This window comes from Phyllobates terribilis, unplaced genomic scaffold (genome assembly GCF_046119375.1).
Source record: "Phyllobates terribilis strain yellow unplaced genomic scaffold, ASM4611937v1 Scaffold_5__5_contigs__length_657084704, whole genome shotgun sequence".
NCBI lineage: Eukaryota > Metazoa > Chordata > Amphibia > Anura > Dendrobatidae > Phyllobates > Phyllobates terribilis.
In genome coordinates this window covers 182,135,513-182,150,808 of record NW_027362765.1, presented here as the reverse complement: position 1 = coordinate 182,150,808, position 15,296 = coordinate 182,135,513, and the positions used below count along the sequence as shown (strand labels likewise).

Below are 15,296 nucleotides of genomic sequence, written 5' to 3'. Positions count from 1 at the left end.
GTGGGAGGTGACCGTCACTGGCTTATGAATAATTAATTTAAAAAAAAAAAAAGGCGGGGTTTCGGGTGGAACGTAGGAATATTCATGCATAATTAATAAGAGGCGGATGGTCAGAGGAGAGATGATTGGGGGAAAGGTGATGAGTAATCCCCGCTCACAGACTGACCGCTGGGGGATTGCTGCACACTGATTGGTGGGAAAGCGACTGAGCCCGAGTGCTGGGCGGGGAAGGGTCGAAGCCCAGGCAGTGATTGGCGTGTGTGGGCGGGTCTGCTAGAGGTGGGTTAGCCAGTTTCCGGCATCGGTGCCATAGTCTATAGGAGCTGCGTCAGAGAGAGAAGAGCAAGAAGTTGTGAGAGGCGGAGATAGGTGAGCGTTCAGACTTCTTGTGGATTGCGGCTTATACTGGGAGGCCCGGGTAGCACTGGGGCAGTGGTTGTCTCTATAGTTAGTGTGGAACTTGTGGACACGTAGGACGGGAGGGAAGTGTGAGGGGAGAAGCGGCTCCTCAGCATGGAGGAAGCACAGGCAGGAACAGCTGCGGCCGCAAGCGGCATTCTCACCTCTAGGACGTGTGTGTGTATATGTACATAACCCACACTATATAGTGGTATGTATTGTGTGTGCATGTCGTGTGTGTGTGTATGTATATATATATATATATATATATATATATATATATATATATATATATATATCTACCTATGTATTGTGTGTATGTTATATATCATACACATGCATAGGGTGTAATAGTTATGTAATGTGTTTCTGTATATATGTGTGCAAAAAAAAAAATGTGTGTGTTTATATGTATGAATATGTATGTACAGCGTGCATATATGTAGCGTGTGTGTATATACATATCTCTTTGTGATATGTACCTACATAAACACATTTACATACATATCACACTGTGTATGTATGTGTGTGTATTTATATATATATATTATGGCCAAATGTTTTCAGACTGTCACAGACGTTGGTTTTTCCAGTGCTTTGAGGGTATGTGCCCACGATGTGTACCAGCCTGCAGCCCCGATGCTCCAGAACAGAATAGCCACACGGCTCCCGCTCATCATGCAAATGAGTGGTGCCATTTTTTATTTTTTTCTTCACCTGCAGAGGTTAGGTCTATGGAGAAAGTCCACACATGTACCTGCAAGAGAAATTGACATGCTGCGATGTGGAAAGACGCGCCTCATGTCCGTTTCCGCGGGTGATCCGCAGGTGCACAGAGACGCATAGTGGACATGGGATTTCTAGAAATCCCATCCACTATGCTGTAACATCTGGACGCTGCGGGTTTGATGCTGCATAGACTCTCAGCGGCTCCGGATTGTGTGCACATACCCTTAGTGTTCTATTCAATGTTTTTAGATCTTTTAGTCAGATGTTTCTTTGGTTACTGAAGTACAATTATCAATATTACATACGTTTTTATTGACAAAAACAACAAGTTTATGCGAAGCTGAAGTGACCACGTGGCACAGCAAAAAGCTTATCCTCCTATACCTGCAGCAAGTATTCCGACAATCCACCTGTCACTAAAATTACTAAAATTAAAAAGAGAGTGAACTTGCGCTAAGTGGAGTAGAAAAAACATTTTGTTCTACTCCACTTACTTTAGCGCAAGTTCACTCTCTTTTTAAGCTTATGCAAAGACTCAATATTTACAGGGTTCACCCTTATTTTCAGTGTTTTTGTTGTCCACCCAATTTTTGAGGATTGATCATAGGTTCTCAATGGGATTGAGATCTGGAGCGTTTTCTTTCCATGGACCCCACATTTCAGTGTTTTTATTCACTAAACCACTTAATCACGACTTTTTCTTTATGGCATGGTTGCCATCATGCTGGAGAAAGCATTGTTCATCACCAAATTGCTCCTGGAGGATATTTAGATATTAATCTTTATCTGTAGCGGTGTTCTGAGGCAAATTGTGAGTGAGCCCACTCCATATGGATGAAAAGCCCCCACACATGAATGGTCTCAGGATGCTTTATACTGTTCGCATGACACTGGGATATATGGGAGAATGATTGGAGAAGAAAAAAAGGAGTCCTGTGTTACGCCGACAGTAAAGAATCCCGAGACCAGGAGTGGAAGTTTCTCATCCATGGAGTAAGCTGCCAATTTTGCCTAAGAACACTGCCATGAATAAAGAATGGTATCCAAACATCCTCCATGAGCAACTTCTCCTAATATTCAAGGAGCAATTTGGTCATGAACAATGTTTTTGCCAGCATAATGGAGACCATGTCACTAGGAAAAAGTTATAATTAAGTGACTTGGTGAACAAAATATTGGGTCCATGGCGGGCAAACAAAAACACAGAAGTGGTAGGTTGACACTAGCATATAAAAGAAAATTGTTTGTAGAAGCAGCAAACATTGTGTAAACCAAAGTTTCTGTTAGTCTCAAAACTGTTGGCCACAACTGTGTATGTCATCTGGTTGGCCCTTCTATATTGTCAGTATTTACTTTTAGGCTGATGCAGGAATGCTGCGGAGAGTTTCTGCATCTCCCTGGCAGAAAAACGTATGCGGATTTTACATGCATTTTTCCTGCCAGGTAGAAGCGTTTGTGAAAAGTTTTTACATGCGATTTTGCGGGTTGTCAAGCGCTTTTCCAAGGGATTTTAGCATCATTTGGAAAAGTTCTTGACAACTTGGTCCCACTGTATAAATCCATGCAACCGGCGTCAGCGGTCGCGTGACCTGTCACATGACTAACGTCATGGGTGCACTATACAGGAGACCGGGGGCCATCAGAAGGTAAGTATATGTTTATTTTTTATTTTAATTCTTTTTTAACTGCAGGTACTATGGTACCCGGGTCTGGAGGAGAGTCTCCTCTTCTCCACACTCGGGTACCATCCGCACATTGAACTGCATAATATCCGCATGTGCACATGTAGTGATGCGGATATTATGCGATTCAATGCAAGTCAATGGCGGCGATTCCGCAAAATAATTGTTAGTGCTGCGGATTTTTCTGCAATGATAATCCGCAGCGGAAATTTCTGCAGCATGTGCACAGCACATGCGGATTATCATTGAGGAACATTGCAGGCCTTCTACCAAGCATTTTTTAAGCGTTTCTGGAGCGGAATTGCCGCTGCAGAAACGCTTGAAAAACGCATTGTCGGCACTCGGCCTTAGGATTGCCACTTTCTATCATGTAATTTCCCAGGGGAGCATTCCATGGCCCATAAGTTTTCCTGCACCAATTTAGTGCTCCCCTTAGGCAACCTATATATGTAGATTATGCATGTATGTACTAATATACAGTACAGACCAAAAGTTTGGACACACCTTCTCATTTAAAGATTTTTCTGTATTTTTACGACTATGAAAATTGTACATTCACACTGAAGGCATCAAAACTATGAATTAACACATGTGGAATTATATACTTAGCAAAAAAGTGTGAAACAACTGAAAATATGTCTTATATTCTAGGTTCTTCAAAGTAGCCACCTTTTGCTTTGATGACTGCTTTGCACACTCTTGGCATTCTCTTGATGAGCTTCAAGAGGTAGTCACCGGAAATGGTTTTCACTTCACAGGTGTGCCCTGTCAGGTTTAATAAGAGGGATTTCTTGCCTTATAAATGGGGTTGGGACCATCAGTTATGTTGTGCAGAAGTCTGGTGGATACACAGCTGATAGTCCTACTGAATAGACTGTTAGAATTTGTATTATGGTAAGAAAAAAACAGCTAAGTAAAGAAAAACGAGTGGCCATCATTACTTTAAGAAATGAAGGTCAGTCAGTCCGAAAAAAATTGGGAAAACTTTGAAAGTGTCCCCAAGTGCAGTTGCAAAAACTATCAAGCGCTACAAAGAAACTGGCTCACATGAGGACCGCCCCAGGAAAGGAAGACCAAGAGTCACCTCTGCTTCTGAGGATAAGTTTATCCGAGTCACCAGCCTCAGAAATCGCAGGTTAACAGCAGCTCAGATTAGAGACCAGGTCAATGCCACACAGAGTTCTAGCAGCAGACACATCTCTACAACAACTGTTAAGAAGAGCCTTTGTGCAGCAGGCCTTCATGGTAAAATAGCTGCTAGGAAACCACTGCTAAGGACAGGCAACAAGCAGAAGAGACTGGTTTGGGCGAAAGAACACAAGGAATGGACATTAGACCAGTGGAAATCTGTGCTTTGGTCTGATGAGTCCAAATTTGAGATCTTTGGTTCCAACCACTGTGTCTTTGTGCGACGCAGAAAAGGTGAATGGATGGACTCTACATGCCTGGTTCCCACAGTGAAGCATGGAGGAGGAGGTGTGATGGTGTGGGGGTGCTTTGCTGGTGACACTGTTGGGGATTTATTCAAAATTGAAGGCATACTGAACCAGCATGGCTACCACAGCATCTTGCAGCGGCATGCTATTCCATCCGGTTTGTGTTTAGTTGGACCATCATTTATTTTTCAACAGGACAATGACCCCAAACACACCTCCAGGCTGTGTAAGGGCTATTTGACCAAGAAGGAGAGTGATGGGGTGCTACGCCAGATGACCTGGCCTCCACAGTCACCAGACCTGAACCCAATCGAGATGGTTTGGGGTGAGCTGGACCGCAGAGTGAAGGCAAAAGGGCCAACAAGTGCTAAGCATCTCTGGGAACTCCTTCAAGATTGTTGGAAGACCATTTCCACTGACTACCTCTTGAAGCTCATCAAGAGAATGCCAAGAGTGTGCAAAGCAGTCATCAAAGCAAAAGGTGGTTACTTTGAAGAACCTAGAATATAAGACATATTTTCAGTTGTTTCACACTTTTTTGTTAAGTATATAATTCCACATGTGTTAATTCATAGTTTTGATGCCTTCAGTGTGAATGTACAATTTTCATAGTCATGAAAATACAGAAAAATCTTTAAATGAGAAGGTGTGTCCAAACTTTTGGTCTGTAATGTATATATATTATATATACAGATATCTTACAATAATGTACATTTTTTTTTACTGGAAAAACTAGTACCGTGTGCTGCTGTTTCAATATGAAGGCATTGTCACTTTCTGCAGTGAATGCAGATGTGAGTGAGTAGAGTACTATTGGGGCAGTTTTGCCGTGCCTGTCTGAGTGTTAGAATAAGGCCACGTTCACATGGTCAGTATTTGTAAGCCAAAACCAGGAGTGGAACAATCAGAGGAAAAGCATAATAGAAACACATCACCACTTCTGTATTAATCTTGTACTCCTGATTTTTGCTTACAAATAGTGAACGTGGCCTTCCATTCTTTTTGTCTATGGGAAAGATGTATCCAAATATATTTCTATGTGGAAAATGGTGGTAGATACCCCTGGGGGCTAATTCCCACAGACATATAGCATCCATATTTTCTATCCCATATTATGGCTGCAAGTCCCAGTCTGACTGTGAGTTTTGTGACATGACCTAAATGCATTTTAGATGCCTGTTTTTCTGTTAGTTTGGGTCCCTGCAACCGAGCAGTGACTTGCGTCCGTAATGTGAGAACATACGGCTGTTATATGGTCATGTGAGTTTACCCTTAGAACAGAACACCTCTGCAAAAAAGTACAGTATGTGTATTTTACAAGAAGACCCATGCCATGGATGTGCAGCAGATTCGTCCTAAGATTTGGCCTTGTTGTTATCCATAGGGACAAAGCTGAGGTTTTTCTATGCTGGAATCTACAAGTAGGAAGTAGTGAGCACTCTCCCTTTCTTCCTGTAAATTTGTGCAGGTTTTTTTTCTAGCAGTATGAACTGTGTATTAAATCCACATTTCTCTTCCATTAGATGTAGAATGTTAGCGCATTAGAAGTGTGTCTAAGCAGGGAAGCCAGGTGTAAAGGTTCAAAAGTTTTGTGTTTTGTTTTTTTAACGAGAATTTGATATTTATGACGTATCCTAAGAATAGATCACAATAATAGGTTAGTGGAGGCCCAACTGGTGACACCACCACCGAATATATGGAGCGGCGCCAGTTCCAGTGCACCACAGCCCCTTTAAATTAGCTAATTGTGAGAATGCGTCGATTAATATTGAGAAAAAATAAAAAACTATAAATGCTAAAGAAATCCTGAACTTGTTAATACAGCTCAACAGCTTTTCTGATATGGAAACCAGGACTGTGGAGTCGGTAATCCAAGCCTCTGACTCCTCAATTTCCATGACACCGACTCCCTCATACATGACATGGCTCATGTTTAAGTGATAAATTTACTGTAGCACAGATTCATCTCCACTAAAAGTCTAGACCCTTAGATCAGAAATAGGACATTTCATAACTTTCCCAAATTCTTATGAAATAATATTCCCCACTAACTGCCTTGAAGTACTGGACCCAATTTATTAGATATTTTAGGAGTCGGAGCTGGACCATTTTATACCGACTCCACAGCCCTGATGGAAACCCTGCAGTTACTTTCATGTGAAACACACTTGAAGAGGTTGTCCGAAGCAGACCTATCATTGCACGGGTTTTCCAGATTTTTTTCCCATCATTCTACTGTTTCTGCTATTTTTTTGACGAGGCCGTAGTGATGTTTTGACTACAGTGCGTGACCGCTGCAGCCAGTCACTGGGCTCACTAGTCTCGTGCTAATTACATCTCCATGGCCACTGGAAACGGTGATTAGTTGCAGCAGTCATAGACTGTTGTTTGGTCGTCATCGTTTTTTTTTTTTTTTTTCTTTTTTTAAACCGAAGTCAGGAGATGTTCCCAAAAAGGAGAGAACTTTACACTTAGTACTGACATGTCTCTTTTGCATTCTCACCTGTGTGTGGCTGAAAGACTGCTGTAAATACTGCATGTGTGATACCAGTTTGAAAGGGGTTTTCCTGTTCATTTATGTCATTAATATTCATCATTCTGGAGAAAAGTTTTCTCTGGGTCATTTATTTATTACAGTAATGGGGGTGGATTACCAATTTGTGGTCATTACAGTGAAAATGAAGAGCGCCACCTAGGTTTTGCCATCATTTGGATTTCCAGAATTGACACCCCTACTTGACTTTTGTGGCAGGGTATGTCATCAATATCAAACAAGTGAGGACCTGACACCAGGCAACCCAACGGTCAGGTGTTACCAACTCTGGCAAACAGATGTAAAAAGTGTTGAGAACAGAACATGACCACTCCGTCCTACTGTTTAGTGGCCGCTCCCGTCTCCTATTTGAATAGCTGGCGACAGCTGATCGGTGGGGGTACTCCACTGATCTGATGCTAATTACCTATTGTTCAGAGGGAGTGCACCGTTCGTGATGACCCGCTCCTCAATAGACAGTGTTCCCTATCTGTCCTTATTTGTTTGTTAATTTAGTTATCTTGTACCCTATTAAATGATTTGCATCAATAAGTCATCTAGATCATTCCATGGTTGATGTGATTAAAAAATTAGGGTGGAAATAATGAGTACATGGTATCTAAGAAACAGAGACCTTATATTGTGCTGGCGTGGTATCATATGACATAATTGTATTCTAGCAGAGCAATCTATATGTGGAACAATGCCATCATGTATTGATCGGCACTAATGGTCTAGACAGACTGGGAATAGCAGGTCAAGGTGCTCCTGTGTCCTGTTACTGCTCGAGCTCCTCTGTGATCTCAGGCTTGTGCTCCACGCGTTACACATTTTGTCACTTAGATATTTTCCATCTGTGTGTATGGTCTTCTGGACCATGTAAACTAACATTGTGCCCAGATTTCTATCTAGATGTGTTTAGTGTGCTGTGAGGGTTGTCGTCTGATTTTGCACAGCCGTGGAGAATGTGCAGATGTCCCGGAGGTTACTGACCTCTATGGGGAGGAGATGTGGGGCGATCAGACGCATGTGCTGCTTTACCCCACTGTGAAATATCTTGGAGTAGCAGGGTTGCTTAGTATTGCCCACGTGATGGAATTATTGCCTGTGCAGATACTGCAGTTATTACCTGGGCAACGCTAAGGGAATCCTGAAAGCATGATCTGGTGGTGGCTGTTGGGGAACACTGTCCTAGAGTAATAGAAGGCAATAGTGATAAATGTGTCTTCATAGTATCTGCTTCTCAGAGAGGTCAGTGGCTTCCTGGAGATGAGTATTTCCTTCCTTATCATTACTATCATATATTAATGAACAGTTTTGCCTGCTTTGCCCTGGAATATAATGTGGACATATTGTACCTTTAGTGTCATGACTGTACCCAATAAATACGGTGTGGTGTTGACATTCAGCCGCTCATAAAAGTGCATGTATCTCCATAATACAGAATTGTAAGGCCTCCTTAATGTATAGTCTCTGTGCACTGGGCTTTGGTCTATTTGTGTGCGGCCTTATGCATGCAGCATTGGGCTCTTCACTCAAAGGTTTTAAAATGTAAAAATCCAAAGCTGATTTAATGAAATTAGTGGCATATAACCCATGTTATCCTTTGGATTTTTGCTGTTTTGCAGTTTGAACTACGAAGGGCTTGCAGAAGGCAATCGTTGCTGCTGTAGATGCAGATTTTTACTGATTGAACCGATTATTTCAGTTGCGTCAGCCTAAAATCTGATAAAGATGTTCCGGTTTGTATGATACAAAGTGGTGAGCGCCAAAGGACAATATACAAGTCTAGTATTCACACCAAGATCATCAAGTTGTTGAGAATATGAAAGGGAGTCTGTAAACAGAAAATGACTGTACAAACCAAGCACAGATGTCCGGTGCACCCTTTGCGTGGCAAAAATGTTGAGTGCACCTTCTCACCTACTTGTTCTCCGTTTTATCTCCTTCTTTCTTTTGGATTTTGTAAAGCAAGAGCTGTTAACCAAGGAAGAGGACGACAGAGATAGGTGAGAAGATGCTTTGATCTACTCTGCCACGCCACTTGTGTGGGGTCTGAATTGTTATATTTTGTTGCAATTTGTTAGCATACATTCCCACAATCCAAAGCCGCCAACAGCCCCGATGCTGCAGAGCAGCCATGCAGCTTCTGTTCTCATTTATGCAAATTTTTTTTTTTTCACGTGCAGACTTTCCTCATAGAGATTAGTCTATGGGGAAAGTCCACATGCGGACCCGCAAGAGAAATTGACATGCTGCAATGTGAAAAGACGCGCCGCATGTCCGTTTCCGCGGGTGATCCGCAGGTGCACAGAGACGCATAGTGGGCATGGGATTTCTACAAATCCATCCACTATGCTGTAACATCTGGCCGCTGTGGGTTTGACTTTGCATAAGCACGCAGCGACTCCAGATCGTGTGCACATACCCTTACAGTTCAATATCACAGATACAACAGGAGATGAGACGACATCAGAATCACCCTGTCATCAAAGGTCCCTATATCAGGGACATCAAAGATAGACATGTCTTCAGTGGTGAAATATTGCAGCACTGTGGTTCATCTCATACACATTTTCCAAGTTTACAGGCATATACAGGTGCATCTCACTAAATTAGACTATCATCAAGAAGTTAATTTATTTCAGTTCTTCAATACAAAAAGTGAAACTCATATATTATTTAGAGTCATTACACACAGAGTGATCTATTTCAAGTGTTTATTTCTGTTAATGTTGATGATTATGGCTTAGAGCTAATGAATTAATTTTGCGGACACGCAGCGTAATCGCCGCCATTGACTAAAGGTGATTTTTTAAAGTGCTGAGTGCTCCAATCTTAATAACATATGTAGATAATATTGCACATACTCCCCGTAGACGATATGTTACAAAATGGGGTGCTTATTGCATATATATCCTCAAAGCAATATAAAGCATAATTCAGATGGAGTCAAGATAAATGTGCAAGATTAGATTAGTACTTATCTGGGTATCGTAGTGGTCCAGTATAGCGCCTCTATGCGTTTCGCCTTGCCAGCTCTTCAGGAGGCTATAAGGCAGGTAGATGTAATAGATGTATGATGCGAGATGTAGTCTACTACGTCTTGATACCCGCCAATAATAGGAGTGTATGGTTGCAAATGATTTAAGACAGCACACTGTGACTCCGTCTGCATCATTATTGTCAATGGCTGCATCAGCATATATGCCCAATCCCATTCTATGGAGGATCAGATTTAAAAGGGTATTCCCATCTCGAAGATCCTGTCCCAATATGTAGTAGGTGTAGTAGTAGTAATAATAATAATATTAGCAAATACCTTCAATTAGAAATGTAGTATAGTTTTTCTGATTCACTATGTCTCTTTCCTCATGTGCAGGCATTGCAGGACCTTAGGTATCCATGGTTACGACCACTGATATAGTAACAGTTAGTTAGCTAGTGGCTAGAGGTCGTAACCATGGATACCTAAGGTCCTGCAATGCCTGCACATGAGGAAAGAGACACAGCAAATCAGAAAAACTACACTACATTTCTAATTGGAGGTATTTGCTAATATTATTATTATTATTATTATTATTATTACTCTTACTACATATTTGGATAGGATCTTGGAGATAGGAATACCCCTTTAAGCCCTGATGGAGCCACTGAATGTAGGGTAAAACGCTATGTGAACATAGCCGAATCTATGATGTACTCTCAAATTCCAGCATTACAGAAGCCAAGAACCTAACACTGATTCAATGGGTTGTCTGGGATTTTTTTTAGCTGGAATAGTATAAAATTGAAATGATTTACTAATTCAATCCTCCTCCACTCCAGTGGCCACTGGCAGTCCAGCAGCATTGACATAATCCTCATTCATCTAACTACAGTCATGGCCAAAAGTTTTGAGAATGACACCAAAATTTTATTTTCACATGATCTGCTGGCCTCTGGTTTTTATTAGTGTTTGTCTGATGTTTATATCACATACAGAAATATAATTGCAATCATATTATGAGTACCAATAGGTTGTATTGACAGTTAGAATGAGTTAATGCAGCAAGTCAATATTTGCAGTGTTGCCCCTTCTTCTTCAAGACCTCTGTAATTCTCCCTGGCATGCTCTCAATCAACTTTTGGACCAAATCCTGACTGATAGCAGTCCATTCTTGCATAATCAATGCTTGCATTTTGCCAGAATTTGTTGGTTTTTGTTTGTCCACCCGTCTCTTGATGATTGACCACAAGTTCTCAATGGGATTAAGATCTGGGGAGTTTCCAGGCCATGGACCCAAAATTTCTATGTTTTGTTCCATGAGCCATTTAGTTATCACCTTTGCTTTATGGCAAGGTGCTCCATCATGCTGGAAAAGGCATTGTTGGGCGCCAAACTGCTCTTGGACGGTTGTGAGAAGTTGCTCTTGGAGGACATTCTGGTACCATTCTTTATTCATGGCTGTGTTTTTAGGCAAGACTGTGAGTGAGCTGATTCCCTTGGCTGAGAAGCAACCCCACACATGAATGGTTTCAGGATGCTTTACAGTTGGCATGAGACAAGACTGGTGGTAGCGCTCACCTCTTCTTCTCCGAGTAAGCTGTTTTCCAGATGTCCCAAACAATCGAAAAGGGGATTCATCAGAGAAAATGACTTTGCCCTAGTCCTCAGCGGTCCACTCCCTGTACCTTTTGCAGAATATCAGTCGGTCCCTGATGTTTTTTCTGGAGAGAAGTGGCTTCTTTGCTGCCCTCCTTGAAACCAGCCCTTGCTCAAAGAGTCTCTGCCTCACAGTGCGTGCAGAAGCACTCACACCAGCCTGCTGCCATTCCTGAGCAAGCTCGGCACTGCTGGTAGTCCGATCCCGCAGCTGAAACAGTTTTAAGATACGGTCCTGGCGCTTGCTGGTCTTTCTTGGGCGCCCTGGAGCCTTTTTGACAACAATGGAAGCTCTCTCCTTGAAGTTCTTGATGATGCGATAGGTTGTTGACTGAGGTGCAATCTTTGTAGCTGCGATACTCTTCCCTGTTAGGCCATTTTTGTGCAGTGCAATGATGGCTGTACGTGTTTCTTTAGAGATAACCATGGTTAACTGAAGAGAAACAATGATACCAAGAACCAGCCTACTTTTAAAGTGTCCAGTGATGTCATTCTTACTTAATCATGACTGATTGATCGCCAGCCCTGTCCTCATCATCACCCACACCTGTGTTAATGGATCAATCACTAAAACGATGTTAGCTGCTCCTTTTAAGGCAGGACTGCAATGATGTTGAAATGTGTTTTGGCGGTTAAAGTTCATTTTCTGGGCAAATATTGACTTTGCAAGTACAGTAATTGCTGTTAAGCTGATCACTCTTTGACATTCAGGAGTATATGCAAATTGCCATTACAAAAAATGAAGCAGTAAACTTTGGAAAAATTACTATTTGTCTCATTCTCAATACTTTTGGCCATGACTGTACTGCAGGCCATCGCTTTTTTTTCGATGCTAAGTGCTGCTCATGGCAACTTTCATGTTGAGACCAGGGATTGGCTGCACAGTCACATGACCGGTAGGTGTGGCATCATTGCTGCATAACCTCCAGAGACTGTAGGAGCCTCTGGGGATTGAATTGGTAAGTAATGATTAATTTATTTTTCTAATTCCTGCATTTATCCATTCAAAAACAAAAAAATGTAGGACAACTTAGGGTATGTGCACACTGTCCTGAGCTGCCTGTGGCTTCCGCTCATTTTATGCAAATGAGCGACGCCATTTTTTTTTCCACCTGCGGACTTTCCTCATAGAGATTAGGTCTATTGGGAAAGCCTGCATGCGGACCCGCAAGAGAAATTGACATGCTGCAGTCTGGAAAGACGCGCCACATTTCATTTTCCGCGGGTGATCCGCAGACGCATAGTGGACATGGGATTTCTAGAAATCATCCACTATGCTGTAACATCTGGATGCTGTGGGTTTGACTCTACATAACACACAGCATCAAACCCGCAGCTGCTTCTGATTATGTGCACTAAATTAGGCCACGTTCACACATTCAGTATTTGGTCAGTATTTTACCTCCGTATTTGTAAGGCAAAATCAGGAGTGGAACAATCAGAGTAAAAGTATAATAGAAACTCGTCACCACTTCTGTATTTATCACCCACTCCTGGTTTTAGGTTACAAATACTGATGTGAATAACTCCCCAAATGCTCAGTGTGCACGCGACCTTACACTTTAAAACCCCAGTACTTGCATTTGTCTACGTTTTCAGTGTCTCCGCTGGCATTTAATTTCCAGTAGATTGAAGAAAACATTCGCTCTGCGTGTGCGCCTATCTTTAGCCTTCTTCACCCTATAGTAAGCAACCGTGTCCTTGTGAAATCTTTCTATTTTTGATTCATTTTTTAAAATAAATTTCTTTGTTATAAAAACAATAATAAAATGCAGAGTCTCCTATTCCCCGGCCTAAAGACTTAACAGATTCCTTTGTCACCGTGCTGGACTCCTGTACAATGGACGTGCTCTGGTCAGACTTATTACACCACTACCCATTTGGTCTAGGGTATTCTCTCCTCTCACCTGTTATCAGTCCGTCATGGCACCAGACTGGGAATTTGTGGTGGTTTCTGGATAAGAAATGTCACTTCTGTCTGCGTCTTTAGTTGGAGAACGCTCATGTGGTTCCTTCTGATGTAACAGACCTGTGTACGTGTTTCAGCACTATTAGTCAGCACGGCCGCCCTGCTTACAGTGTGGAGTCATCTGTTAAGTTTGCTCTTTAGTTGGGGGAGCCTGTATTGTGTGATGACCTCACTGGGGATTCACCACATCACCAGCCTCCGATCTATAGTGTGTTTTTTATTGTGGTTTGTAGACTTTGTGGGTACTCCAGAGGTTTTATGCATGTTTCTATGCTCTCCCCACCTCCCCCCACAACTAGAGGAAATTTGAAGGGCCTCTACGTGACTAGGGATCTGTCTTGAGTGAAGTATACGGTGCTCATAAAGAGGAACCTCGTTATCGAGTCCAAGTATGAGTGGCCAGATAAGATGATTATCTCACTCTTAGTTGAGTTGCTTATAAATATTCTTTATTGCAGCAGTTTTCCATGCATTGACTTCCTATTGCGCTTGCAGTGCATTTTAAGGGCAATTATCGCCAGATCAAAAGTACAGAACTCGGCTTTCTTCTTAAATCCACAATAGCTTTCCAAAAAGATTGGCATCCAATATGCTAATCTTTATGTTCCTTACCAAGGGGCAATGCTCTCCGGACAATATTCATACCAGCCTAAGGACAGGCCCCCAGAGAACTCTGAGCCATGTTCCCTTAGCAAAGACCAATTAGCATATAGGGCGCTCTAAATAAAAATACTCCTATCTCTAGAGCTTTTGACCTGGTGAGAAGTTGTCATATATACAGCTTTATGGACAGAGGATAAAGCATGGTGGAGGGATAGAGATTTTTAGACTCCTGTTAGACAATGTAGGTAGGATTCAAAGAGTATAACTGTGCTATGGGTACATCTAGGGGTTTGGGTTGTGTTCTTCTGTCCAGTTGGGAAAAATTTGTAAGTAGCTGTCTCTGGTGATCAGATACAATTCCCAAAATGTCATAAAAAGAAATATGGTAGGAGATGTATGTATTTGTGCATTATATACACGCCTTAACATTGAAATTACAACACAAGACGGAAAAGTCGTGCAATTATAAAAATCACAGGAACGGTTGACGTGTTAATGGTATGCATATGGAAACAACATTTTCTAAACATCTCAATTTACTCAATATGGAGTATGCAGGCCACGCAGAAAAATGCACACGCTTTGCCAGCTATCAATGAGGTTGTTAATGGTTGTCTGAGGAATGGTTCCCATGCTGAATCACTATGCGCCATTCTTTTAATCTGACGAGATGAAGTGGGCAACTCCATGAAGACGGCTTTACAAGGGCACATCATACCGCGGCCCTACTCCAGGCCACATGTTACTCGTGCTACTGTGAGCAGCCTACGTTGTCTAAACATGCTACCGTGGCCTGCAGTGTCTCCGGATCGGTCTTCCATCGAGCAAATCTAAGATGTCATTGGTCTGCAATTGCAAAGGGAGCTGCTGTCAGCGGATCTTGATGACTAACCTGCTCAAGTACATTCAACGTGGCAGAACATTCCTCAGACACCCATTAATATTTTCATTGATAACTTGGCAGCTTTCAGTGTACACTGTGCATAGGCAGAAAGTTACCAATCAGTGGTGAGGGCTATGTAATGCAGAGCTCATGAGTATGGAGGACTATATGGCAGCAGGTTTACTAGTCCTTTCTTGATGTCCTGCTGATAAAACAATGATTTTATAAAAACTACACTGAGCAGCCCAGTAAGGCTATGTACCCACGATGCAGAAATGCTCCGGATTTTTTCCTGAGTGTTTCTGCATCTCCCTGGCAGAAAAAACGCATGCGGATTGTACATGCATTTTTCCTGCCAGGGACATGCGGATGTGAAGCGTTGTTCACATGCATTTCCGCATGCGGGTTGACAAGCTC

At 42.2% G+C, this 15,296-nt stretch overlaps 1 protein-coding gene across 3 annotated transcripts in view; it reads left to right on the top strand.

Annotated features, from left to right (window-relative positions):
- The first annotated feature begins 216 nt into the window (after nucleotides 1-216).
- STAT3 (signal transducer and activator of transcription 3) overlaps nucleotides 217-15,296 on the top strand; it is a 95,238-nt gene continuing 80,158 nt past the window's right edge. The window contains exons 1-2 of one of the 3 annotated variants that reach the window (XM_073683564.1): nucleotides 252-369; nucleotides 8,408-8,788. In XM_073683564.1, the coding sequence (XP_073539665.1) occupies nucleotides 8,682-8,788 (107 nt within the window). In that variant the 5' untranslated portion in view covers nucleotides 252-369; nucleotides 8,408-8,681. Of the gene's footprint in view, nucleotides 370-8,407; nucleotides 8,789-15,296 lie in introns of all 3 variants that reach the window. The other 2 variants (XM_073683565.1, XM_073683566.1) reach the window with 2 other exon arrangements.